The 27,299-nt window shown below is 36.8% G+C and overlaps 3 protein-coding genes across 11 annotated transcripts in view; 1 reads left to right on the forward strand and 2 right to left on the reverse strand.

Moving 5' to 3' along the window:
* The window catches only part of OSGEPL1 (O-sialoglycoprotein endopeptidase like 1), a 32,390-nt gene extending 25,880 nt beyond the window's left edge, over positions 1 to 6,510 (reverse strand). For both annotated transcript variants that reach the window (XM_032594453.1, XM_030325169.2), the window contains exons 1-3: positions 5,805 to 6,510; positions 4,619 to 4,859; positions 270 to 657 (exon numbers count right to left, since the gene is read on the reverse strand). In XM_032594453.1, coding sequence (XP_032450344.1) covers positions 270 to 657; positions 4,619 to 4,839 — 609 coding nt within the window. In that variant the 5' untranslated portion in view covers positions 4,840 to 4,859; positions 5,805 to 6,510. The remainder of the gene's footprint in view (positions 1 to 269; positions 658 to 4,618; positions 4,860 to 5,804) is intronic.
* A 7,001-nt stretch (positions 6,511 to 13,511) lies between these two features.
* Positions 13,512 to 26,653, reverse strand: ORMDL1 (ORMDL sphingolipid biosynthesis regulator 1). 2 transcript variants are annotated; one of them, XM_030325355.2, is made up of 4 exons: positions 26,194 to 26,653; positions 23,597 to 23,777; positions 18,668 to 18,819; positions 13,512 to 15,100 (listed from the first exon to the last, which is right to left on the reverse strand). In XM_030325355.2, exons 2-4 carry the CDS (start codon positions 23,768 to 23,770, stop codon positions 14,965 to 14,967), a joined length of 462 nt encoding a protein of 153 aa, XP_030181215.1. In that variant the 5' UTR covers positions 23,771 to 23,777; positions 26,194 to 26,653; the 3' UTR covers positions 13,512 to 14,964. The 2 variants fall into 2 exon arrangements, with proteins under 2 accessions (XP_030181215.1, XP_030181216.1); XM_030325356.2 differs by having other exon boundaries at positions 26,155 to 26,288.
* PMS1 (PMS1 homolog 1, mismatch repair system component) overlaps positions 26,403 to 27,299 on the forward strand; it is a 100,406-nt gene continuing 99,509 nt past the window's right edge. For 4 of the 7 annotated variants that reach the window (XM_030325352.1, XM_030325354.1, XM_030325350.1 and 1 more), the window contains exon 1: positions 26,432 to 26,527. The gene's annotated coding sequence lies outside the window, so the exon portion shown is untranslated. Of the gene's footprint in view, positions 26,528 to 27,299 lie in introns of all 7 variants that reach the window. The other 3 variants (XM_030325347.2, XM_030325353.2, XM_030325348.1) reach the window with 3 other exon arrangements.

Genomic DNA, 27,299 nt, shown 5'->3' on the forward strand with positions numbered 1-27,299 from the left:
TTTTTTGATTAAAAACATAACTGCATCTGCAAACTATTTGAGCCTTTATGTACTAATCTAAACCTCTTACCATTTTATTAATAATGGGTAAGAATCTTTTATAAAACTATGTACTACTCTTTTTCTTTTTTTCTTATTGCATATAAATTTTTTTCAGTCTAATATGTTTATCAGAAATATTTAGATAAATGGCAGTGTAGTGCATCTCTTAATATTTGATTGAAACAGACACCGTAACAGAAAAGAGAAATTAATTCTTTAATAATTACCTTGTCAAGCATGTCACCTGGTGCTATGTCCAAAGATTTTCCCAGAAGCAGAAAATCTGAAACTCCTCTAACTAATGCCAATAGACAATGACCTCCAGAAATCAAAAGAACTAAAAAGGGAAATTCTACTTTATTTAATAACCTAATAGTAAGTGCATGAGCCTCCATATGATGAATGGGAATAAAGGGTTTTTTTAATTGGTCTACCAGTTGTAAGCTAAATGATAAGCCTACGCCCAAGCTTAAAGCAAGTCCTGGTTTGACGGTAGTTGCAATTGCTGAGAGTTCACTTGGAGAGACTTTACTGGTAGAAAGAGCTTCTTGCACTATTCGTTGAATATTTTCTCTGTGAAGCTGTTGCGCTACTGGAGGAACAATTCCACCTGTTCTGGGGAAAAAACAAACAAACAGCTTTTTGTAATTTTAAGATTGTGAAAATAGACTAAGAAAAGTTTTGTATTAGGGCTGAAGGCATGTTTTCAAATTAATCATTATATAGCTAAAAATGTTAGTCATACATTCAAATATGTGTGCCTTATAATGCAACACAATATAAGAATTCAATATGCAGGGATTAAGGGTGTAATGTCTCTGACTTCAAAATTGTACACAACAAATTCCTATGGATTTGTTAATATACGGAATCACCAAAATAATCTTAAGAAGCATTCTAATGAAGATGTCTTGAACAAGAAAAGGCCAGGATAAAATTGGATTTTAGAAAAATTATCTCTCTGAAGACAGGGAGATTTTTTTTTAAGGTTATTATAAAAGTATTTGTGTAAGATGATTACATCTTATACTATGTGATCATGGGAAGTGAAAGAATGGGGAAGAGAGCCTTGAAAACTGTTAAGTTAGACTGTATATAAGGGGAAAGGGGACCAAGGCATCCAAGATGATTCAGATATTGAGCTGGAATGACTGGGAGAAAAGAAATACTAACAGAGAGAAACATGAAGACAGTTTTGTAAAGAAGGTGAGTTTATTTTTAAACATGTTGCACTTGATTAAGGTCATGGCAGGACAGTAGACAGCTTGCAACCTTGAAATACAGTGTGGGAATCTAGTGCTTAGAGCTGATCGTTTTGATTTTTGGTCTATGTAGGACAAACAGTGGATAACCACTCCAAATGTCAAGAGTAAATAAGTAGTTGCTAGAAAAAGTTTGCCAGAATGAGACTGACTTACAATCATAAAGGCAGAGCAATAAAATATAGGGTCTACAAAATATACCTCTAACCTCAAAAAAATCTTTGAATATTTGATGCTGCTAGTTCTAGACACAGAAGTGAAAATCCTAGGGTGCCTGGGTGGCTCAGTCAGGTAAGTGTCTGACTCTTGGTTTCGGCTCAGGTCATGATCTCATGGTTCATGGGATCAAGCGCTGCATTGGGCTCTGTGCTGACAGTGTGGAGCTTGCTTGGGATTCTCTCTCTGCCCCTCCCCCACTCTCTCCTGCATGTGCACACTTTCTCTTAAAATAAATAAACTAAAAAAAAAAAGAAAGAAAATCATCAGTAAGAACATTCAATTAATATTTATTTAACTGGGGTGCCTGGGTGGCTCAGTCAGTTAAGCATCTGACTTCAGCTCAGGTCATGATTTCGTGGTCCATGAGTTCGGGCCCCACGTCTGGCTCTGTGCTGACAGCTCAGAGCCTGGAGCCTGCTTCAGGTTCTGTGTCTTCCCGTGTCTCTGCCCCTCCCCCTCACGCTCTGTCTCTCTCTGTCTCCCAAAAATGAATAAACGTTAAAAAAATTTTTTTTTAATTTATTTAACAGTTATAATATGTATGTATTGTGTCAGGTAATGAGGGAAACAAACCATCTTATTTCAACACATCCACATAGTAATACTATTTTCTTTAATTTTTTTTTTTTTTGCTGGTTGTTTTTAGTTTGTTTGTTTTTAAGTTTATTTATTTTGTTAGAGAGAGACAGAGGCAGGGAGAGAGGGAGAGAGAGAATCCCAAGCAAACTCCACGCTGTCAGTGCAGAGCCGGATGTGGGGCTCAAACTCATGAACTCTGAGATCATAACCTGAGCCAAAATCAAGAGTCAGACACTTAACCGACTGAGCCACTCAGGCGCCCCATATTTGCCTCGGTTCTTCAGAGCTACTTTTTCTCTTATATTCTTCAACTCTGTTAATGGCATCAAACCTCCTAATCACTTGGGTTTCAGGTTTCATCTTTATCTCCTTTATCTCACTGTCCACATTAAATATATCACCATTCCCAAGCTCAAAAACTCTCATTATCTCAGTCTATTCAAAGTCTACTAACTGCAGTTCCCCCAGACAGATTTTCTGATCCTTGGAGTCTATTCTATATTGTATTACCAGAAAATAAAGCACAATGCTGACCCCATAACTCTCCTACTCAAAAGTGTTTACTTTATTGAAATTTAGGTGACTTTAAGTGCAAATCCTCTCCCTCCCACTTCTTTCTTCCTTCTCCCACTTGCTTACCTCCCTTCCTTTCTGGGCATCTTCTATATATTTTACCTTCAAAGGATTATGCTAGCTAAGGACCAGAGACAAAAGAGATGAATAAAACCATGGCTTTATTCTCAAAAGAATTAATTTGTACACAGTATGGAGAGTAGGTAATTGAGTGACCAAAAAGCTAACAAAGAGGCAGGAAAACCATCTGGCCTCAAAGCTGGAGCCAAATGTTGCCAGGAAACTGTAGGATTTCAATAAATGCAGAGATGAGCTGTGCAGATGGTACCATAGTTTGCTTGCCTGTGTATTCCTCTCAAGTAACCTATGCACTAACTAAACTGAATGTCCGGTATTTTCTCACCTCTTTGCCTTCACTATGATGCTTACTTGTACAACAATATTTTTTTCATCTCCATTTATTGAAGGCCTATTTTTCAAGGCCACTAATACCTGCAACATATCAGATGCTACTCTGGGTATCAAGGCATGGTATAGTGATTAATACAGACACAGCCCCTGTCACCATAGAGCTTAGAGTCTATTGGGGGAAAGAGTATACATAAGTAAACAAATGTAAAAATTATCAAAAGGATGATGAAGAAGATAAGCAGGGTGAGATAACATGCAATTAACATGGTAGGAGTACTTACTTTAGATAAAGTGGTTAGGAGAGGCCTTTCTGTGCAGTTAACATTTCCACGTTCAAATGTCCAGAACTCTCAGAAATACTGAAAGAACCATGGAACTGGGGCATGGTAGTAACACTTACTGTTTGCACTGGTTTCATACTTTATGCTGTCTTGTACTGTATGTTGTATGTTTCCTTTCAGGTCTATATATGATGAGATTAGGTGAGGCTCCTTGAAGGTAAGGACTTTCTAGTACTTCACCACGCCTTATTAATGCCTGCTGCAGTCCCTTTTACATAGTGTGTAACTCTTAGAGGCCTATTCTGTCTCTTCACATATATTATTTCTATTATGCTCCCCACAATCCTGTAAGGGAAGCATTATCTTTCCCATTTTACAGATATGAAAACATAATCTGAGAAGGTAAGGAACTTGCCTAAAATCAGAGCCAATACCAAGCACCTAATTCATAATTCAAATACAGGTCTGTGATCTCAAAATACCAACCTTTTTCACTACGCAGATGTTATAAGTTGATGGCCTGAAGGCATATTTTATCTGTTCAGTATTTTAATATAGTTCAAGCTAGCTACTAATTTTAAAAATCTGGAGATATTACAGTTACATTCTGGATTTCCATTTTCTCTAGAAAATTCTGATGATCAAATAACACAGGGCCTACATTTCTGCATGGCAACAATTGGCTGGAGCTGAGTAGTGACCCCCTCCAGATATCTTCCACTTTATATCCAGCCCACTTATCTATATAACCCGACTAGTGGTCCTCTGCAAACAGATGAGTTTATAAACCTTGCACCATTCTGTGGTTTAATACAGCAGTATATTATTTATTTAAGTGTCAACATGAGTTTTATGTATACATGTGAATAGGAGTTTTTTTTTTCCAGTGATCAACACAGGTTAGAGGTAGGGTCATACTCTCCAAGGACTTCAGTCGAGACCAAGAAACATACAGGTGAGCAAAAGAAGAGAAATTACTGAGGAGAAATTATGGATAAATATCGGAGTTGGGAATGAGTTTAGGTTTTTTTGGCAACAGGATTAGCTAAAGTTGGACTTTATTGTGGAGAGCCTTAGAAACCAGGTTGAAGGGCTTCAGGTTTTCTACAGCAGTTATTAGAAGTTTTCACACAAAAGAAATGAGCTCTTAAAACTGAGCTTTTATATATACTGAGCTTTTAGAAAAGAATTATTTTATTTTACTTCCCCCCCCCCCCCAAATTGGGAACTACAAAGAAAATGTCTACTTACTTTAAATGAACTTCAGTTTGGGAATGTATTGCTTCTCCCAAAACATTTCCAGTTTCATCCACCACAGCAGCTGCCGTATCATCACAACTGGTTTCAATCCCCAATACTAGTTTATGAAGAAATACTTTTCCAGGACGAAAATTGAAACTTCTTAAAAATTCATAAATTTCCCTTCTTGATGGTTTAGAAAAAACTCCTGCTGCCTTATTCAATATTAGCATACTTACTCTATAGATAATTCCTGGAAAAGAAATGAAGAAACAATTATTGGGAACGGACATTGACCACTAACCCATTTAGGTAAGCAAAATTCTAAAAAACTTGATTCATTTTTCAATATAATAATTTTGCAAAATTATAGGAAAGTTTTGGAAAAGTTAGCAAAAATTTTTAAAGGCTGTAGCAACCCATTAATATCAATGACAGTAGGAATGAATATAATGTTCTTTAAGGGGGAAAACAGGGAAGTCAGATATAAAATTTTTTAGTATTACTATCACGCTGTTCTTAGCAAACTATTCATTATTTTTTATAAAACAGCTAATAGTCGCATGGATAGTTATCTGAAAAGTGCTATTATTTATTGTTTGATAGCTATTAACTAAGATAGAATTGGTTTTAAAAAATAATAAAGGCAAGACAGAACAGATAAAAATAAATGCATTCTATTTCCTGAAAATATCTTTCAAAATAAAATTTGATAATTTAGTTTGAAAACAAGAATTCACATTAAAGACACACATTTTAGTCATCTACTTTGGAAACAAGTGTTCTTATGAAGCTCATCTTAAAAGAACCACTTCTTATCTAAAACAACTGCAACCTAATACCCATTTTATCCATTAATTTCAATTTCCTTAACTCAATCTCCATTTTACCACAAGTTTATCACAATAAGGATCTCCCCCAAATCCCTTTTCCCCCCTCACATAAAAGCAGTCCATCACTAAAGCACCCTGGTATCTTCACACTTCCAAGTATCTAGTTTCATGACTCTAAATCATCTGTCCTAGAACTTTCTGGATGCTTAAGTAGGTCCTTTCCCTACACACTAATGGACAAAATGGGTAAATGAGAGAATATTGGAATTTTTATTGTTCCACTGGGGCAAACGGCATGCAGGGATGAGAGTGATGAAAAACCTCGCAGAGGGGAGTTGTGGGGAATGTAGCACAGAAAGACACACCTGGAGAACTTTGCAGTCACAAAACCCACGCAAGGCTGCCTGTGCTGAGCATTTGTCTTTGGGCCAAGAAGACTCCCAAGTGAACCCAGGGAACTCGGCCAGTACAAATCTCTGTTGTAGGAAGGCGAAGGGCTTCTACTGGAATCGTTCTTCCAGGCACACGAAAGAACCAGTAAGAGAGGGGTGAGCAGTTTCACCCACCTTCCTCGTGAATGACAGTAGCTAGTAGAGGCGTCCTTTTCCTAGCAAAGTCAGTCGCTGCGTTATTGCAGGAGGCAGAGACCGACCTTGTCGCCCCGGAAGTGATGTCATCAACACAGTCCCGCGTCTCGTCTCCAGGACTAGCTGCTATAAACCTAGAGGGCGTTACACTTAATTCAGTTAAAAAAAAAAAAAAAAAAAGTATAAATGCTGTCTTTGTCCAAGATTCAGTGCGTGTACTCACGCGCTTCCCTTAGATTTGTAGTAACAAGACTTTTATAACATCGCACGGCTAATGACCGATCTAGCGGAGGCCGAACGCAGATTTGTCTGACTACACAGCATTAAGTTCTAAACACTACGCTACACTAAAAGACAATTTTGTTTGTCTTTGGCTGGAATTTGGACGCCACTGTGAGAAAAGGATGGAGATTATTCGTCATTCCATTTTAGAGGAACTATCATCAAATCTAAAAGTTGTGGCCTGAAACAGCTAGTACTTTCAGAAGCAGAGTGGAAAGTAGGGACGACACCAAGGACTTGATTGTACAAGGTTCCGAGGGAACGGAAGCGCTTCTGATCGGATAGTCTAAACCGTTACTCCCGCTTTTTGGAGTAAAAGGTGTGGGGCTAGTCCGTTTTTCTGATTAAAAAGAGGAGGAGATGGTACATATTCACTTAACATTAACAAATTATCCTATTTTCGCAATGCATTGGATGGTTTTTGCTTACTATGTATGCAGACTTCAGAGTAATATGTACTCATATTCTTGGACCTTTTTCAATTTTTTTAAATTACTATTATTGGTATGTGAACTTGTCATTTGTATGAATAGATTTATCTCAAAAGGCTCTCTTCTTCCCTGCTAGACCTTAAGTTTTACCAAGCAAGGACTTCATATATGCAAGGTTCGATAGGCTGTCACGTATATCTGCATCTCGAATGGCAAGAAGCTCTTGGTATAAAAGAAGTGAATCATGGTTGGGAAGTCACAGTTAGAGTCTAGCAATAAGACACACACACAAATATATATATTCATAATTACCAGAATGTTATTGAGGTTTTTTTTTTAGGTGGAACTGATGCTTTCAAAAATTTCACTTATGGTAATAGCAGCTAATTAACAATATAAAGTGGCACTTTTGTTGTTCCAGGCAGTGTTGCAGATTATTTAATCCTCACTACAATCCGGTGAGGTAGCTACTGTCCTTATTTTATAGATGAGAATTTGATGATTTGCAGATCACACAGCTAGTAAATGCAAAGCTAAGAAGTTAGGCCATATGGTTCTGGAAACTTGTTTCCTTAATTTCTAGAAGAAAAAATAACCCATGTTTTCTCTAGTATATGTGGCTGACCCACAAAAAGGAAAAAAGAAAAATTAAGACCAAAAGGTGAAGAAAAATTAGTTATCCTAATTGCAAATGATTTGTTAGAGGTTATTTTATATGCTGAAATCTAGTCTGAACATAAAAACTTTCACATCTGGCATTTTTTGCAATTTGAATTATGTTCAGCAAGTGTGTCTCAATGCCCTCCTGTGCAAGAATGTGTCAGGAGTTATCCCTTTTGTATGTGTTGGAATCACTGGTAGATTCCTCATCCAGGAACTTGTGGCTAGTGTTGAGTCTTAATGCTGCATTATGTGAAACAGCAGAGCTCTAGGACACAGTAGGGAGGAATTTTATTCTTCCTTTGATTGATTTCATGTGAGTAGCAGAAAGAAAAGGCACTTATACTAATACCACATATTTGGCAAGTGAAGGTATACATTTTCCATCTTCTTTATTGTACTAGAGGAAAAATTATTGGTGGAAAGGCACTTATGCTCTCTGAGATCTGAGCTTCCATACAGATCATTTCATAGTTTGAATGCCACTGGTGGACATTCTCAACAAAATATGACCTAACTACTGTAACTTCCACTTGAATCCAGAGTTCCAACTGAATTGAAACATGCTATTTTGTCAATGCTATTGCCCAAGTTTTCATTTGTAAGCTTTTGAGGAAAATTAGATACAGAAGAACCTTTACAATATTCATTTCCTAATTATGTATTACTAAATTGGATTTTATTTTCATTTACCATGTATTTATTGGGTTCTTCCCTTTCAGCTGGGAACTTTATTAGTTGTTGGGGATAAAAGATAAGATTCACTCCCTATCTTCAAGGAACTGAGTCTAATGACGTAATTACAATACAGCATTATTGTATGCATTGAGAGTGGGAAGTTGCTGGGAGAAGATGGTGTAGCTTGCCACAGATGTATCCACAGCCTAGCAGGACCTGGGTGTGATTACTGGGTTTCAACATCTCATTGTCTTCTAGGCTTGAAATTGGTTTATCAGATCTGGAAGTGACTGGACTCTGGGGTGCTGAGTCCCATGCTCCATCTGCTAAGAAACTGCAAAAACCATAACACTAATGTGTTAATGTATGAGAAATGTAATGATGGAGCTAGGTTACCTAAGCTTGCTGGTCCTTACTTTCTCTGTATTGAGCAAATTACAATGAAAGCAGAATCAAATTACAATCAGATTGTTTGGTAAATATGGAATGAATGCAATAGAAATGAGTTTGGCGCTTCTAATGGTTAATGTTTCAGGCCCGATGCATGTTTCCATTTGAATCACCTGTCTTACATGCTTCATGGGTTGGATTGTGCTAAAAATACGCTGTCATTTGCTTTCTTTCTTTTTAAAGAGCTTTTTTTGTTGAAAAATCTTTGATGTGGAACATTCTTTCATTAATGGTAATACTGTCAATCAGGTCTCATCCTTGGAAGATATTTTGCTTTTTACCTTAGTTGCTTAGCCACTATGCTTATTTTACAAATTTACTCAGCTGATTTATTTTATTGTGGTGAAATACATGCAACAAAATTTATAATTTTAACCATTTTTAGGTGTACAGTTCAATGGCATTAAGTATAGTCACATTGTTGTGCAACCGTCTTTACCATCCATCTACAAAACTTTTTCATCTTCCCCAACTGAAACTGTACCCATTAAACACTAATTCTCCATTTCCCCTTCTTGCCAGCCCCTGGAAACCACCGTTCTTTCCCTCTGACTACCAAGTACCTCATATAAGTGGGATCATACAATATTTGTCCTTTTGTGACTGGCTTATTTCACTTATTAGCATTAATGTCAAGGTTCAGCCAATGTTGTAGCATGTGTCACGATTTCTTTTAAAGTAGACTAATATTCTATTGTTTGTATATACCACATTTTGTTTATCCATTCATCTGTCAATGGTCACTTCGGTTCTTTTCACCTTCTAACTATAGTGAATAATGCTTCTACAGACATGGATTGTATAAATATCTTTTCAAATCCCTGCTTTCACTTCTCTTGGGTACATATCCAGAATTGGAACTACTGGATCATATGGTAAATCTGTTCAATGTTTTGAGAAATTGCCAGATCCAAACGGTCTCAGTTTTCAAGTGTGTGGGGTATGTATATTTTTGGCAGGGGAGGGAAAGGGTAAATTTTTTTGTTACTCCCATATGTTAAGTGCCGTAACAGAAACATAGGATTTGATAATTCATAGGAGGGACCTATGTTTCAAAGCAGAATCACTGTATAAGGTTTTTATGTAGTATGTGGTATACTGGTATTTTCTCAGAAATGCCTGTTAAGTCATCTGGCTTTTCTGTTCCCATTTAAGAAATTGTAACATGAATAATGCATGCTTATCTTCTTGATAATATGCTCAAGTTTTTCTTTTTGGTTTTTTTTTTTCAGAATCTGAATGTTTTCCAAAAAGTGTTGTCAATAGAAATTTTTTAATACATTATTTGGAAAATCAGAGATTTAAATACTATAAAATTCCTGTCATAAGAAGAGTTCATTGTACAGTGTTAATGCAGTTTACTATAGTTCTTATAATTGATAATTTATTTTTATCAATATAATTATACAGTTAGAGTGAACATAGTGATAAAGTTGGCCTATCTGCTAAACTTAGAATTGTATAGAACTTCAGTGCTACAGGCTGAGCCACTTCCATAATGATTAGTTGATTATTAACGGCTTAAACGAGTTAAGAAATGGAACTAAACTACTATGCTTAACATAGAATCTGAATATATTTCTACTAAACTGTTTTACTTATGAAATATTTCAGATTATGAAAGTGTCAAGAATACTATAATCAACTTCTGTGAACCCAACCCTCATTCAAGAGAAAAAATATCACCCAAAGCAGTTGAAGCCTTCTGTATGCTATTTACCTAAGATATTCAGTATTCTAAATTTGAGTTTATAATTCTCCTGTGTTCATTTGAAGTGAAATGAAAAATTTTAAACCCCAAATATGAAACTACCTGCTGAATCATTTTTAACTGGAACTGAAATTGTGGACTAAAATAAAAACCTGAGGCCTTTCATAGCTCTTCTTTTTGACATTAGGCAAAGTGAAGGTTTATCTTTGCTATTCTCTTACCTACCTTCTTTCCCTGCCCAGTGCTACTCCAAACTCCCTTCTAGATTGTTTTACTTAGACCTGTCTTCCCAGTACTGCATCTGTTTACATTTTCTACATCAACATGTAATATCCATGAAAGTAATTTTAAAATTACTTTTATATCTGTCCTATTAGAAGGATTACAAAACTGCCCTGGTCTATACTGGGTTGCTGTATTTGTCTTCTTCAGGATTAGCACGAGTATTCTGGCGTCATATTTACTGGTAACATATTAATAAAGAAGATATAGGAGAAATATATTGCATGGCAGTCAAGATTCAACTTGAGCTAGACAAGATAAATTAACAGGTTAAAACCTAACAAGATGGGGTTCCACAGGAAAAAGAAATCTTAGACTTGGCTTAATAAATCCATTAAGTATGTGAAGGGAAAGCCATCATTTAATGATACTACATGTTGGAGAGTTGAGGTTTCGTGACTGTAAGGTGAATCAGTGGTATGTGGCTGTCAAAATAGCTAAAGTATGAAGTTATATTAAAAAGGGCGGGGGGGGGGCGCCTGGGTGGCTCAGTCGGTTAAGCGTCCGACTTGGGCTCAGGACATGATCTCGCGGTCCGTGGGTTCGAGCCTCGCGTCGGGCTCTGTGTTGACAGCTCAGAGCCTGGAGCCTGTTTCAGATTCTGTGTCTCCCTCTTTCCCTGACCCTCCCCTGTTCATGCTCTCTGTCTCAAAAATAAATAAATGTTAAAAAAAAAATTAAAAAAAAAAAAAAGGGCAGGGGGGAGGAAGGGAATCCAGAATACGGAAAGTGGTACTGTTGTAGTGACACCACATCTTATCACCTCCTGTAGTTAGCTCTAGTGCCATATAATGAACTGCAACTCAGAACAGCATTACCAGGATAGCAGGAGAAATTTGAAACAGTATCAGTTGGAAAATGGTGAAGGCTCTGGTAATGTTTATTCAGTGCTGCTGATAACAGTTTAAAAGTTAAACAATTGAAGCCTTATGTAGAATAAGGATAGATTTTGGCTCAATTTAAAACAAGTTATAAATTCCATTACAAAAATGCAGCCTTGTAAGTTTAAATCCTCTTTTATTAGCATTAATGCAGAAATGAATGGTGGTGTGGCAGTTAATGAAAACTCAAGGTATGGTAAGGGGTTGAAATTACATAGCCTCCTAGGTCTTTTCCAACTCTTAGCATCATGTAACTCCACAAGGGTAATTCATGCAAACATTAGTTCAGGAGATATTATGCCCTTTAGGATCCTTATAGTTTAATAGACCATAGTGCCATAAACCTAAGAAATACAGTCCTATGCATAAGAAAAAAAGAGGGGAGGGAAGGTGGGGCAGGTCAAAAAGACACAGAAGCCAACTTGGAAATTACCATTGCAAACTCGGACTTCCAAAGGCCAAATATGGAGGACAATTTAAACAACAAATTAATAATGATGATAATGGATTGTAAACCAAAGAATAAGATATCTGTAGGTCCAAAATTATATAAGTGATTGAATAAATAAATGGAGAAGAGAAAAATCTTCCTTACAGAATCCAATAAATAAATGTAGGGGAAATGAGGCAAATAGAAAATCACCATGGAACTCAACAGTGATAGATGTTGCAGGAAACATTCATCAATGAACGCTGAAATTAGTGGTACTTCTGAGCTCATGCATATTTAGAAACTGCCACCGTTTCCTGACTTGAAATTAGGAGCAATTACAGCATTAGCAGTTAGTTTTGTTCCAAATAACAAGTCATTATGGAATTTTTTTTTTAAAGTTTGTTTTTTATATTAAACTGTTTAAACTTGTGAAATTGGGAAGTTTGCATATTTAACACAACCATTCACCTAGTGTTAAGACCAAAAAAGCATATCCCAAATTTGACCACTACTCACCACTTCATCAGCCATTCCCCTAGTCTGAGCTACCTGTTGTATGTAGTTTGCCAACTATTCCTCCTGCTTCCTATTCCTTTACACTCTATTCTCAACATTAGCCAGTAACCTTTAAAATAAAATCAGATCCCTTTAATCTCTAATATAAAACCATCCAATGGCCTTGTCAAGCTTAGAAAAAATTTGCTTATAACCTTGGTCAATACAGCTCTATATGATCTGACCCACACCTACTTCTCTGACCTCATTTGTTAGCATTCTCATCCTCCTTGTTTATTACTCCTTGCTAGTCCCAGTGGCTGTCTTGTTTTTCCTCAAAAACACACCCTTATTCCTGCCCCAGAGCTTTTAATATTATCATTACCTACACTGGGAAGCCTCTTTCCCCAGATGTTTGTACTGCTTGCTCCTTTAGGTCTAAATATCACCTTACGAACATTAGGGAAGACCTTTCTGAGGTAGACTCCCCTGCCTTTCACCTGCTTAATTTTTTTCCCATGGCATTTATCACTACATGAAATGATATGTATTTTTGACTCATTTATTATGTTCTCCAATTTGAATATAAGCTTATTAAGGGAAAAGATTTTAATAAGCTTATATTCAAATTGGAGAACATATAATAAATGAGTCAAAAATAATGTCTTGCTTGCAAACTGTATCCACAATACCTAAAACAATACCCACAACAGAGTGGGCCCTCTGAATAAATATTTTTAAAACATTATAGGATGAAGAGTGGGGGAAGCAGAAGGCCTGCATTAACAGAAGATTTCTATCTCTGAAGTCTGTGCAAAAAGTAAGCCTTTTGAGGTAAACTTTAAAATGAAGAAAAAGAGGAGCACCTAGGTGGCTCAGTCGGTTAAATACCCAACTTTGGCCCAGGTCATGATCTCACGGTTCACGAGTTTGAGCCCCGTGTCGGGCTCTGTGCTGACAGCTCAGAGTCTGGAGCCTGCTTCAGCTTTTGTGTCTCCCTCTCTCTCTATCTCTCTCCTGCTCGCACTCTGTCTCTTTTTCTCAAAAATAAATAAACATGAAAAAAAATTAAAATGAAGAAAAACAAAGCAACATTTTTAACTACCTTAATGAAATTCAGTTGCTTAAACACAACTTGAAAAATGTGACATTGCTGACTGAATTTGGAGATTTACAATAATCTTACACCAAAGAAAAGTTTTATTCAAGTATAGATTACTAACTAAAAAATACATGGGTAAAAGACAAACATACAAAGGCATATCATACAATGGAGTTCTAAACTCAATACTTTTGAAATACAAAACAATGATCATTACCCCCATAAGTCAGTTTATTGAAACAAATTGATTTTTCAGTTGGTCTATAACTCTTGTCACTCAGTTTTGTTTACAAATGTTACTGGATATTTCAGTCTCATCCCATATCAGAACTTTGGTTTTGACATGTTTACTTCTCAAAGTAGTATGCAGTTATTTTTTGCAACTAATTAATATCAATTATAGGAAGCTTCTCTAAGTCACAAGAATTCAATATGGTTGCTGTTTTGGAAAGAGTTACCACTTTGGGTTATCTACACCAAGACCCATGAACTGAAAGGCCAAACATTAATGAGCAAAATATGGGGAGTGAGAGCAGGGGGACTAAGGAAAGATGTTTTCTTTTGCTGTAGACCTGCTAAAGAAGACTCCATTATTTACTATGGTACTACTGCTAGAGAAGCAGTTTCTGCCAGACCACAGGTTGGCTATATAGTTGTCCACTTTATGTTTCCTTTTCTAAATAACAGCAGACTTTAACAATTAGATTGATCAACCAAATAAGCAGAGACCTCTAAATTACCATATACTCTAACTGTGTGAAATAAATTATTTTCTTAATTGGTTTAGCAGCCTTGTGTCTGGAAAGGCAACAAAACCCATTCCGTTCCAAAATTAGAAGGTTGATTCAGAGGCTGTTTGTAAGATGCTGTCTTCTGTCACCAGTCATGAAGGTGGACCTTCATGAACTCATTAACTAATAAAGGTAACTCATTAATTAATAAATGTAAAAATGACCTCAGTCTATCAACACAATGTTGAGCCAGCAAAAGCAAAAAAAGTACAATCATAAGGTAAGGATTGGATTGTATAAAACAAGAGAGAAATATCCTCCTCTACAAAACAAGAGGAACATGTATGGTAATAAAAACAATCTATAATAAACTTGTAAAGAGATGATTCTGGTTTACAGGTTAAGTCTGCTTAAACTGACCATGACTGAATGATTGGAAATATTCTTCTCCTAACATAATGCCCATTCATTATAAGCTAAGCTGGTCTTGTTTTCTTATAAATCTCTCATTTCTTTGAATTCATCTACTAATCCTTCAGTGTACAGCCATTTAACTTATAAGCTGGGCCTGCCCAGCCTGCCTATAACACCTCTCTTCAGAAAGATACCAGATGCATTAAACAGAGGCATCTTCTAGTAAATACCTGCACTTCAAAACAGCATGTGAAGAACCAGCAACTGGCCCTTCAATGTAAATACTTCTCATTTCACAATATCACGGAAACAGTGCAGTTTACTAACCACTCCTTCCTTACAGAAAATTCAGTAGCTGTAAAAATTTTCTGTTCCATTTCAAAACATTTCAATACTTATTAATTCCAAAGATCCGAACACCATGTAGCTGTGGCATTTTGGGAATTAGTACACTCAGGAGAGAAGCTGTGTTTAGGATGAAGTGAGTTGGATCATACTTCGTATAGAAACTTGCCAGAAAATATCTGTAGAAATAAAAGTTAAAATATATATAACATCTAAAAATGAAATTAATTAGAATTTATTAAAAAATTTAAAGGTAAAAAAAGCCACTGAAACATAAATACCTAAAAACAGGATCACTTTTGAGCACTAAAACAGGAGGGACCAGATGGGGGTCTAAATTCATTCAGGATTTAAAATTTTATTTAATGGAGGCATATATGCACATTTTGCATTTCTGCAATCATGTGAAATGCATTTAAAAGAATGTGTTTGCTACTTAGCATCCTTTAAAGAAGTCTTTCAAACTAGGATTCGTATACTCTGAAATTTCAGGTACAGTTTTGTATTTATGTGTATGTTTCTGAAGAGAAGATCCAGACCCAAAGCATCTATCATAGTCTCAAAGGGTTTGTGACCCACCAAAAGGTTAAAAACTACTGCTATAAAGTTGTGAAAATGGGGTGTTAGTACATTAATACAATTCAGTATCTTTGAAAGAAAACAAGTACTTGGTTGCCTTTTTTTGATGTTTATTGTAGCCAAACAGGTTGATAACCAGTTTAACTGGAAATCTGGAAAACACTGTTGTAACATTCCAGCTGTTTTGCTGTAACTGACCATATGTACACATTCAAAGACATCCAATATCTAAGAATTTGTTTTAACAAGCCTAAGCTACCTTTAGGACCATAAAGCATCAAGTCAGAATGTCTAGTTTTACCCAAGTGCACATCAGAGTGCAGACACATCATTTGGACACTGAGAATATCCTAATATAGACAGGATTTAAGAATAAAACATTGGGGCATCTGGGTGGCTCAGTCGGTTAAGCGTCCGACTTCAGCTCAGGTCATGATCCCGCGGTCCATGAGTTCGAGCCCCACATCAGGCTCTGTGCTCACAGCTCAGAGCCTGGAGCCTGCTTCAGATTCTGTGTTTCCATCTCTCTCTGCCCCTCCCCTTTCATGCTCTTTCTCTCTCAAAAATAAACATTAAAATAATAATAATAATAAAAAATTAAAAAGAATAAAACATCATACTCTACTTGATCACGACTAAGAAGTTAGTCTATGTATGGGTGTTTGTCTAATTGGTACTTTTACAGTACACAGTAAAGTATTCTAGTAGCCTTTCCTCTAAGTATGGTCATTAATTTCTAGTAAGAGGAGATAAATTATCTTGTGTAATATGGTTAGAAAAGAATAGTTATTTTGAAGTATGACTAAAAACATCACACAGAGCTGTATACATCATTTTCAGAGCCATCTATATTGAGAAATTCTATAATCTTCCACCTATTTCACAAACTATAATCAGAAAATTCTTCAAGAATAAACCATATTCTTCAATCTCTAGTTTAAACCCTTTCTTCCAGCTTTCATATATTTGAAGACTGTGTTTATACTTCCTACCACTTGCATTTAGTAAGCTCATTTGATTTCCTATAATCAATATGGGTTAACCCATAACTTGACGTGTTGGAAATAAATATTTTTGGAATGGCTCCTCCTCATCATACTGTAGCATATATTGTATGCATCATACTGTCCCCTTTGTCGTTTAATAGAAACTAATTTTATGTGTAAATTACATGAAAATTACAGGTTCTTACAAAAACCTAGACAACCCTCTGAGGGGATGCTAAACTGAGGTGGGAGTCATGTAATAGCATTTATATGCCGAAGTATATACTGGAAAGAGACGTGTATTAGGCACTAGAAGTTTAGGATTTCATCTGGGCTCTTGACTCCAACCAGTTGCAAGATCTGGAACAAGGTAATGCATTTGAGTCTGTTCCTTTATCTAAAAATTTGGGATAACACTGCATATCCTACCTACCTGACAAATGATCAAATAAGAAAATGTGAAAGCACTCTGAAAAGTATCAATGCTATATAGATGGCTTTAGTGTTGTTTCTTCAGTTATATAAGGAATTTAATCACAGAATATTTGAAATCATGCCTGTGGGTCAAAAATATATTTTTAGAAATACGGATGTTGTACACAGGTACATCTTAGTTGACAATTTTGTGATAGCTGTTACTGAAAATTCAGTATACATGTCAGGCTTTTTACATTAATTATAATGCAATCCTCAACATTTTACAGATGAGGAAATGAGGCTTCAAAGAAATGGCCAAAAGTCACAAAGTTAGAAAGCAGTCCAAATTTAGGGCTGTTTGAATAACTATTATTCCTGTTACTGTGTTTATCTTTGTTAGATCATACAAATCATTTCTCTTTTGACATTAATTTTATATAGGGCTCAAACAAAAATTTAAAAAATTTCCTCAAAGTCCTAACAACATAAAAAAAAAAAAATCTACCACTTTATGATCAACTTATTCTTTTCATTTAAAAATGCCTTCCTTTTTCTGAAATCTACCTTCCCTAAGTCTCAGTTTAAGGAATCCTAATTTAGTCTCCAAGGAGTCTTTCCACTTACTCCAGACTGCACTGATTCTAAATCATGGATATGTTATTATATATGAGCTATATGGTATACAGTGTTTGCTTAAAGTAGATGTAAAACATCCATTATATGCATGCAACAATACTGAGTGTGGAATTCAAAGCAATCTACACATTTATAAATTCTTTGCAGAAATAAAACATTTATAATAACAGAAATAATGCAAAGTGGCATAAATAAGGGATGTGTAATAACTACTAAAGGAGTTCAAAACAGGCATTATTTCTTAAGGTTGGGTGCTAAGGGGAAGACCGCATGAGAAGGCAGAATTTAAATACTGAAAGAAGAGTAGGATAAATTAAGAACGGAGAAGGTATTTCAGGTAGGAGAAATGATTTGAACAAAGGCATAGAAATAGGACTATGCACGAAGCATTAAAAAAAAATGTTGCTTAGAAGAGCTTGACCAGGTGGGAGTTGGGTGGGGGTAAAATATTCACATAAAGGAAAAATAAGGTAGGAACCATTTTGTGGAGGGCCCTGAATGTCAGGCAATAGGAGGAAATTTAAGGTTAAATGCTTTACAGACAGATATTATCTCATTTATTTCTTAAGGCATCCAATTGAATTATGTAGTATTGGCTAGAATTTTATCCATAAGCAAACCAAGTAGGTGGTGCGATAAACAGGATTCAACCCAGGTCTGTCCTACGATGAAAGCCTAACTTCTTTTATCTATAAACTATACAGCAATCTCTCCCAAGGAGCTTGAACATCCAAACTGGGGGAGATGGGTGGTCAATGAAATTCATCTGAAATCACCCAAATCCTTGGTTAGGGTGATTAATCTAATAGTGGAATATAAAATAAGATTATGCATTTAGCTTTCTTGTAAGTAACTTAAGGATATGAACTACAACATATTTGATTTGTGTATCCTAGGTCTAAACATACTGATGAGCACATTATTGTTGTTGTCTCCATGTATTACTGACTGACGTAAAAACAGTTTATCACCAGCTTGTTAAATTTTGTCTGTATTTTATGCTCTGAGTTAGCTATTTATTGGCAGAGGTTTCAACAAATATTCTGTTTCTAACTGAAATTCAACCTAATAAAAGGACAGCTTCCTCTTATCCAATCTTCTTCATACCTAAAAATTTCCATCACTTACAGAATTATTGGAGAAATTGTGAAAAACTTCCGTGAAGATGTAAACTGTACTCCATAGTCCAGCTGTTCCCAATGAGTTAGGAGCCGTGCTTTACCCTGGTCAGGAGTTTCAAAAGGTGTTCCTTTTACTGCATGCAAAAATACATACATCCCCTGAAAAACAAGCAATATCAAATATAAAATTAGTATTTGTCAGTAAGCATTAAGATAGTTCCAGACTGCTTATGGCAGTATGGGTGATTTAACTTAACAGTTCAAGTTTTAAGCTTTCATTACTATTTGTGAAAGACCAGTTTCTTCATAGTAAAATAAAACTTTCAGGGGCATATAAAAAATCTTTGGGGAAAACCAGTAAAAGGTCAACCAAAAAAGTAACCTGTTTTCATCTCCTATTAAATTGAAATGCACACACACAAAAAATGAGGACAGCTTTACATCATTACATTTAGATTTTCTAATTCCCTTCTTATTAGGAAATAGGATTATCTTATCCTTGATGTATAGGAATGTTCAGTGTCACATTAGTAAATCTGATGATACTTCTAAAATGACAAAAACATACAAATTGGTAAATAATAATAAACAAAATTTCTGTATCGGGGAAAATGGGTTTGATAATACTTAATATTAGGACTGTGTTTGTCTCAATGGTTTTCTTCTAAAGCGAGAAAGATGGTTATGTAGTAAGAATAATTTTCAACTCAATTTGCTTTTAAAATCACCACTGTGCCTCAATGGAGTTTCTTTTGTAGTTGTGTTTTTTGTTTTTGTTTTGTTTTCTTTTTTAAAGTAAAAAGTCTTACTAAAAGCCATTCTGTTCAGGGATATGTTTGAACATCTAATTTTGTGATTAGGTAAAAACCAATATATACTAGACTTGTTTCCTTGAGATTATGATATCCATTCAGATCACTGGTAGTACTACATTGCAGGATCACTGTCTGAGGCACCAGTAACAGAATATTCCTGCCTAAATATTATCATGAAACAGTTTTTCCCACTAGAAGTCATAACGAGGTATCATTTTTTTCTATTTCAACTTTCAATAAATGTATGGGAAGAAAAGAAAAACTTGTGATTTGAAATTTTATATTATTAACTAGGTTAAGACAGCCCTCCTTCTCAAAGCTTAGCCTACTTACTAGTTATTCCACTAGGCAATTAAAAAGTTGTTTGGCTGCAATAACACCTAAACTATATAGAAACACTCATGTTCAAATGGATTAACTCAACAAATTTATCAAGTGGCTTATGTGTATAGGACACAGGACATGTATGCATTTATGAAATTGAGTAAAACATGTCCACAGTCTTGAAAAAAACTCAATCTTCTAAGAGACAATGAGAAAAAAAAAAGATATGCATAAGCAATTAGAATGTAGATCAGAAATTGCTATCATAGGTACAATCAGAGTATTCAGCAAATACAAAAGAGGGAAAGGTTCCTTGTTGCTGAGGCAAAAGCTGTGATGCTACCTTGTCAGCTACCTCATTCTTGAAGGTTCAGCTCAAATGACAATCCTTAATGAGGCCCTCCTCGTTAGTAGTAGCCTATGTGCTTATATAGAATTTTATTGAAAATATTTTATTTATAGCACAACATATTGTTGGAATTGTTTACATGTTTATTTTTCCATTAGCCTGAATACCTCAGGAACAAGGGCTGGTATATAGCAAGTATTAGACATTAAGCCAAGATGAAGGTAAGCTAAGGGATATTTATTCTGTAAGCACAAAGAAACCATATTCACATGGGCTTTATGGGAGACAATAAAACAGAAATTACACGCTTTTAAATTCTGAAGAGTATGTGACCCAAAAGGCAAAGACTGTGTTTTTTCTAACCAGGGATAACAACCAGGTCTACTTTCCCATTTAAAAGCATTCAGAATATATTTCACATTTTTAATTGGTTTAAAGTGGGCTATCTTCAAAACAAACTTAAATTTGGAGTCATGTAATTGCTTACATCTATGGCTGGTACGTAGGTCTTTAGTGTGGTGAACTAATAAGTCAGAAGTTTGCTTCTCTACTACGTGTTGTCAATTACCATGTGGCCATATGTTGTGTTTCAAGATCAGTTAGCCAATTGAAAACATAGGGCGGGGGAGGGGGTGACTTCTAAAGTACATTTAATACATGTCTCATTGGAGAAGAGAAAATTACATGACAATACAGACTAATTAATTCAGCAAACATTTACATAAGTCTTTAGAGATATGGAAAATAAAAAGATAAATTCTTAATTATAAAACTATGATAAATAAAGGATAAAAGAATGTAGGATGGGAGTTTTGTAGTTTTCTGGAGGTGATATTTGAGTAGTTTTCCTGCACTAAGAATCAGCCCGGCAGAGGGGGATGGAGAAAGGGGTATTAAAATAGTGGAAAAAGAGCCTAAGCCAAAGCAAAAAAAGGTGAAAGCAAGATCATTTTCATTATTGTTAGAGAAAAATTCCTGTTTGGAGATGAGCTGATATAAGATTGAGTCCTTTTCTTGCCTCTATATTATTCAACTGGTCTTATATGCCACATAATAAACTTGTTATTTTATTATGAATGTAATGGGGAATCATAAAAGAACTTAGAGCATGACTTAAGCATATATGCATTTTATTTATTTATTTATTTTTTTATTTTTTAATTTTTCTTTTTCCAACGTTTATTTATTTGTGGGACAGAGAGAGACAGAGCATGAACGGGGAGGGGCAGAGAGAGAGGGAGACACAGAATCGGAAACAGGCTCCAGGCTCTGAGCACTCAGCACAGAGCCTGACGCGGGGCTCGAACTCACGGACCGTGAGATCGTGACCTGGCTGAAGTCGGACGCTTAATCGACTGCGCCACCCAGGCGCCCCTATGCATTTTAAAAATAACTGTGCCAACTTGGAATGGAGGAGAGTAGAATAGAAGAACATCAAGGAGACCATTTGATCTACTGGAGTAATCCACCTGAGAAAAAAATAAGGGTATAAATTACAGTAATATCTGTGGGGATCAAGTTGAGAGACAGTAAAGCAGAACAGACAGGGCTTTGACTATATGGATATGGAAGACAAAGGAAAAGCAGTTAACCTAAAACTAGAGTGACCATATATCCTAGTTGGCACGGATGGTCCTGATTTATACCTATTTTCTTGGATTAGTTATTACTAGAGTTCCCTTTTACTCTCAAAACAGACTCAGTTTCGATAATACATTATATGAATCACTTTACCTTTGAAGCTATCTGGCTTGACTTATTGGGCATACAGTGGTGCCTTTAGATTAGATAAGGAATAAAGCCAGAGGAACGGGTCATAAGTGGTAAGAGATCAGGAATGAGTTCAATTTATATTTGTTTGTTCTAGGGTAGAAACCGAAAATATGGATAGATGAAGTACCCTAGGCACAATACATAGAATAAAAAGAGATGAAAAAACGAACCTTGGAGACAGCAATATTTAGGAGACGAAAATAGAAGACTGTACAAGAAACAAAAAAGGAAAAATCAGAAATATCTAGGAAAAAGTGATCCCACGGAAGCCAAAGGAAAGGAATTCTAGTAAAAGATATAATTCTTGTCAAATATTTCAGAGAAGTTGCTACTTAAAACTAGTGTTTGCCCTATCAAAGTCCATTGCATAAAATGTACTAAATGGACATTCACTTATTTTTACCACATTATCCTGCTCTCCTCCAGTCAAATTCAAATACTCTTCAGAAGACAGGGAATAAAGAAATACATAGTTAATCTGGATTCAATTAAAAATTTGAATTAATTGTATTTCTCCCCTTTCATTCTGCTTTCATAGGCTGTTAAAGATAAGAAAAGTCACTATCAGTTGTTCTTTTTTTAAACAGATAATTTCCAGGCCTGCATCATATGGTCAATAGAGTCAACTGAATCTCTGATACTTTGTAGAGCTATCCTATAGTACAGAAGACCCACAGTCAACATGAAGAAGCTAAGGCACTATTAAGATCCTCAATAATGTATGATTAAGCTCAAAATTTCTATACTGAACCAGGAAAGTATATTTAAACAATTTAGAAAAGTTTCTAACAAGGATTAAAACCGAAGATGTTTATTAGACTCCAGTTAATCAAAAACCATAACTTCTTCTGAAGCATTCTCTTTAATACTATAGTAGCCTGAATTACAGTATCTTGGAAGTGTTGCTAAAATGGCCTATTTTCTAGATCCTATGAAAGCAAAAGGAGAAAAAAAGGCTTAGAGAAAGGGCCGATGTTTAAATATAAAGAATTAATAGATAACCCTATCTATCCCACATTAGATATGGATATCTTCAAAGTTATCATATATACTAAAAATTACTGAACTGTACACTTTTAAGTCAGCAAATTTTATGTTACATACATTAAAAATTATACCTCAATAAAACTTTTAAACTAAGTGGTGTTTTTCTTTTTTTTAATTTTGTGGTAGAAAAACAAAATTTTTTTTAATGTTTATTTATTTTTGAGAAACAGAGAGTGCGAGGAGAAGGGCAGAGAGAGAGAGAGGGAGACAAAGAATCTGAAGCAGGCTTCAGGTTCTGAGCTGTCAGCACAGGGCCCAATGTGGGGCTCAAACCCACAAACTGTGAGAGCATGACCTGAGCTGAAATCGGAAGCTCAACCGACTGGGCCACCCAGGCACCCCATGTTTTTCTTTTCTTTAACATAAAGATTTAAGCTTTTAGCAAATTGTTTTTAAATACACATAACATAAAATATATCTTAATCATTTTTTAAGTGTACAGTTCAGTGGCATTAAGTACATTCACACTGTTATGCAACTATCACCACCATCTATCTCCAGAACTCTTTTCATCTTGCAAAACTGAAACTGTACTCATTACAGCAACTCCCCATTTCTTTCTCCCTCAGCCCCCGATAAGCACTAAAGCATAGGCTTTTAACCGCTTTATATAAGGTGAAATTCTTACCAGATTATGTATCACATTTGTCAAGGTCCAAGCAACAGGAACACTGAAGAAGGGAATACTAAGTAGAACAATATGAAGCAAGCCAACTCCCAAGGCATATGTCAGCCACATACCCCGGCTGTTCATTACACGGGTATTTGGATTCACCTCACTGTGGGCAACTCCAACATTCATGTTTGCTCTGTAGGAAAGCAATGAAATGAATCAACACTGACAGAACTGGAAACTTAAATACTCTACTCTCACATGACAAAATAAGTGTGTTACTAGGATCATTTTTCTCTGGTTGTTCTGAAATAAAATAAACACACTCACCAAAATATGCTATTTGCAGATCTGCTAATAAAAGCAGTAAATAATTTTTAAATCTGACTTCATGATAAGACTAACAACTTATTTTTACAGTTCTTATTGATAAAATAAGCAATTAAAATCCGTTTCCTAAAGCTTGTCTTCTAGCATGCTGGTTTTACTAAATGAAATAACGGACAGGAAAACTCAACTGAAAGAAAACCTACATTTTCTTATGAGACCAAAGTGAAAGCTCAGGAGCTAAACATACCAACAGAAAAGACCAATATAAAAAAAAGACCAAAGCTGCAGCATTATTTATAACAGCCAAAATATGGAACCAACCCAAGTGTCTATCCACAGATGAATGTATAGAGAAGATGTGATGTATGTATATAATAGAATATCACTCAGCCATAAAAGAGAATGAAATCTTGTCATTTGCAACAACATTGATGAACCTAGACAATATACTGCTAAGTGAAATAAGTCAGAGAAAGACAAATACCATACGGTTTCACTTATATGTGGAATTTAAGAAACACACACACACACACACACCAAAAAAAAAAAAAAGACATATAAACACAGAGAACAAACTGGTGGTGGTTGCCAGACAGGAGGTTTGTGGGGAGATGGATGAAATAAATAGAGGGGATTAAGAGTACACTTATCTTGATGATCACTGAGAAATGTACAGAATTGTTAAATCATTATATTGTACACCTGAAACTAAATAGAAAACTGTATGTTAATTACACACTTGAATTAAAGATGACAAAAAAAAAGTAAAGTAGATGCAGCTAGTCTATTATGAGTAGCCAGACTCTTACATATAATGTAATGTTGTTTCCAAAAAGAGTGGTCAGGTTCAATTCACTTCTTTTTAAATACTGAACCTGGGAGGAACATAATGTGGTGAAAAATTTATATGGTCAAGGGATAAAGCTTGTTTCTGTCCCCTGGTACAGTAAGGTTACAACAATGATTCCTCCTTTAACTTGTCAACTCTCCTTAAATTTTAGTTTTTTTTTCTTTCATTTTCTAAGTTTTTCCCTTTATTGCATTCAAGTGGAACACCAAAGGAGAAATGGATTGCTGGTTCCCAGTTAATTTAATGCTGGCATTTACTTGGTTCTAAGAATCCCTTGAACAAAGTATAACTGTCTTGAAGAATACCTATCATCCCAGTAAAAACCAACCAGTGAGACTGAAAGGGGGACATGGTGAAAGTATATTTGGAACAGCTGATTTAGAAATAAATGAACCCTTTCCATAACAGAGTTGGCACTGAGAGAGGAATTTCCCATAACTGCATGCAACAAGTGTTTCCAGAGTAAAATGCCTCATTCTCTTTCCAAAAATCTATGGAAAACGCACGCATCAAGGTTTATGGTGATGAAAGTTGGTTGCATAAAGAAGCAAAAGTCTCGGGGCGCCTGGGTGGTGCAGTCGGTTAAGCGTCCGACTTCAGCCAGGTCACGATCTCGCAGTCCGTGGGTTCGAGCCCCGCGTCGGGCTCTGGGCTGATGGCTCGGAGCCTGGAGCCTGTTTCCGATTCTGTGTCTCCCTCTCTCTCTGCCCCTCCCCCGTTCATGCTCTGTCTCTCTCTGTCCCAAAAATAAAATAAACGTTGAAGAAGCAAAAGTCTCAAATTTACGTGTGTAAATACTTCTTCTAACCTAAACACATCTACTTTGCATCGTACATTATTTTCATGAGCTATAGGTTATATTTAAAAGATACCACAACTCAAGATACCTTTCCATTTTTCTACAGGATGGAGGGGGAAAAAATAAAGCTCGAAAAAGGCTTAAAATTTATATCTAGCCTGGAAGGCAAAGCTGGTGTGGTACGGACCCTACCCCGGTTCACAAAATCTTTGCAAGAAGGCGGCCGCGCCACTTCAGGACAAAGACTTCCGACATTGTCTGCCTACGCGAGTGCCCCGAGGGCTGCGACCCGCTAGGACCCTCTTGGGGACTCCATCGCCAGCCAGACAACCACGGGCAGCTTTCCCCGAATGCTGGAGCGCCTGGCCAGTGAAAGCTCAGCAAAAGCCGCTGCTGCTACCCCCGCAGGGCCTCCTCCACCCTCCCCGTCCTTCTCAGAGCTACACATCCCGCCAGTACCACGGCAAGACGACGAGAATGTGGGGGCAAGCCTCGGTGGCCACTAGACCCGCACGGCCAGACTGGGAGCCCCGGACGCAACCATAGTTCACTCTCTCCCCTCAAGCCTACCCTGGCCGGCTAGCAGCTCCCTACCTAGCAGCACATCCCCTACAGCCGTTCGTGACCACTCACCCGCCGCCCTACTCCTGGCGGCCAGCTGGGAGCAGAACTAGCTCCGCGGCGACGGCGTCTCTCCCAGGGCGAATGCCAATGATCAACCCCAGCGCAGCGCAGCGCAGCTTGCGGAAGCTTTCAGAGCCGAACGCGCCGTCAGGGGATTGGCCGCGGACAGCGCCAATCCCACGTTCCTCGGGAAGGGCGGGACTAAGTGCTGCGCGCCTAGGGCCCACCCCGCCGCGCGCGCTGGGGGCGAGTCCGAGATCCGCGAGGCTGGGCCCGTGAACCTTGTGGGACGCTGTCAGGTCCGACGGTGGATGGTAATTGCCTGCCTCCCGCGAGCAAGAAGGTAGTGTTGTGTGCCTAACGGGCATTCATTCTTATCTTCTCGTAGTCTCGGGAGTCCCTTCTCCTCAACTTGTCCCGGTCGGCGTGCAAGCGCCACTGGCCGCCGTGTGCCCTCCTCCCCTCCACTAACAGAGGGGCGGGAAGCGGCCGAAGCCAAGCTCCTGGGCGCGCACGCGTGGAGGGCGGTCTTTGAGCAGGTCTGGGCTCGCTAATGTCTGGTGTGGCCATTCCTGACCAAACCGTGTTTAGGCCTTTGTTGCAGCCCATTTCCCAGATCCTTCTGAGTGCAGGACTTAAAGTTGCCTGCCAGGCAGACATTTTAGCCCCGGACAGCCGTAACTCGTGAGTGTGGTTTAGGTTGTATATTGTGGCGTCCTACAGCTGAGGCAAGCAAACTCTCACTTAACCATGGTTTTTACTGGTGTCATTCTGGGTGTATCCACACGTTGAAGACAGGCACTTGTAATACCTGCTGAGGAAATGTGAATTTCAAAAATTTATCTTCTTTGAGAACGGAGAGGAAAAGTTAAGATTATTTGAAATCATCTCTGACAGCGAATTTCATTACCTCGTCAGTTCACAAAGTTTGTGATTTGTATTCCTGAAGTAACTTTCAGTAATATTTCAAAATTAGTGTAAAAGAAGGTTGGTTATAGCTATGTATGTATCTTGCATTTCTATTGGTTCTATGAAACTATTGGGTTATATTTATTATGGTTCTTTTTCCACTTTAGTTTTTCCTTGTTTTTAAAAATGTGTATTTATTTTTTTTG

Source organism: Lynx canadensis, chromosome C1 (genome assembly GCF_007474595.2).
Source record: "Lynx canadensis isolate LIC74 chromosome C1, mLynCan4.pri.v2, whole genome shotgun sequence".
In the NCBI taxonomy this organism is placed as follows: domain Eukaryota; kingdom Metazoa; phylum Chordata; class Mammalia; order Carnivora; family Felidae; genus Lynx; species Lynx canadensis.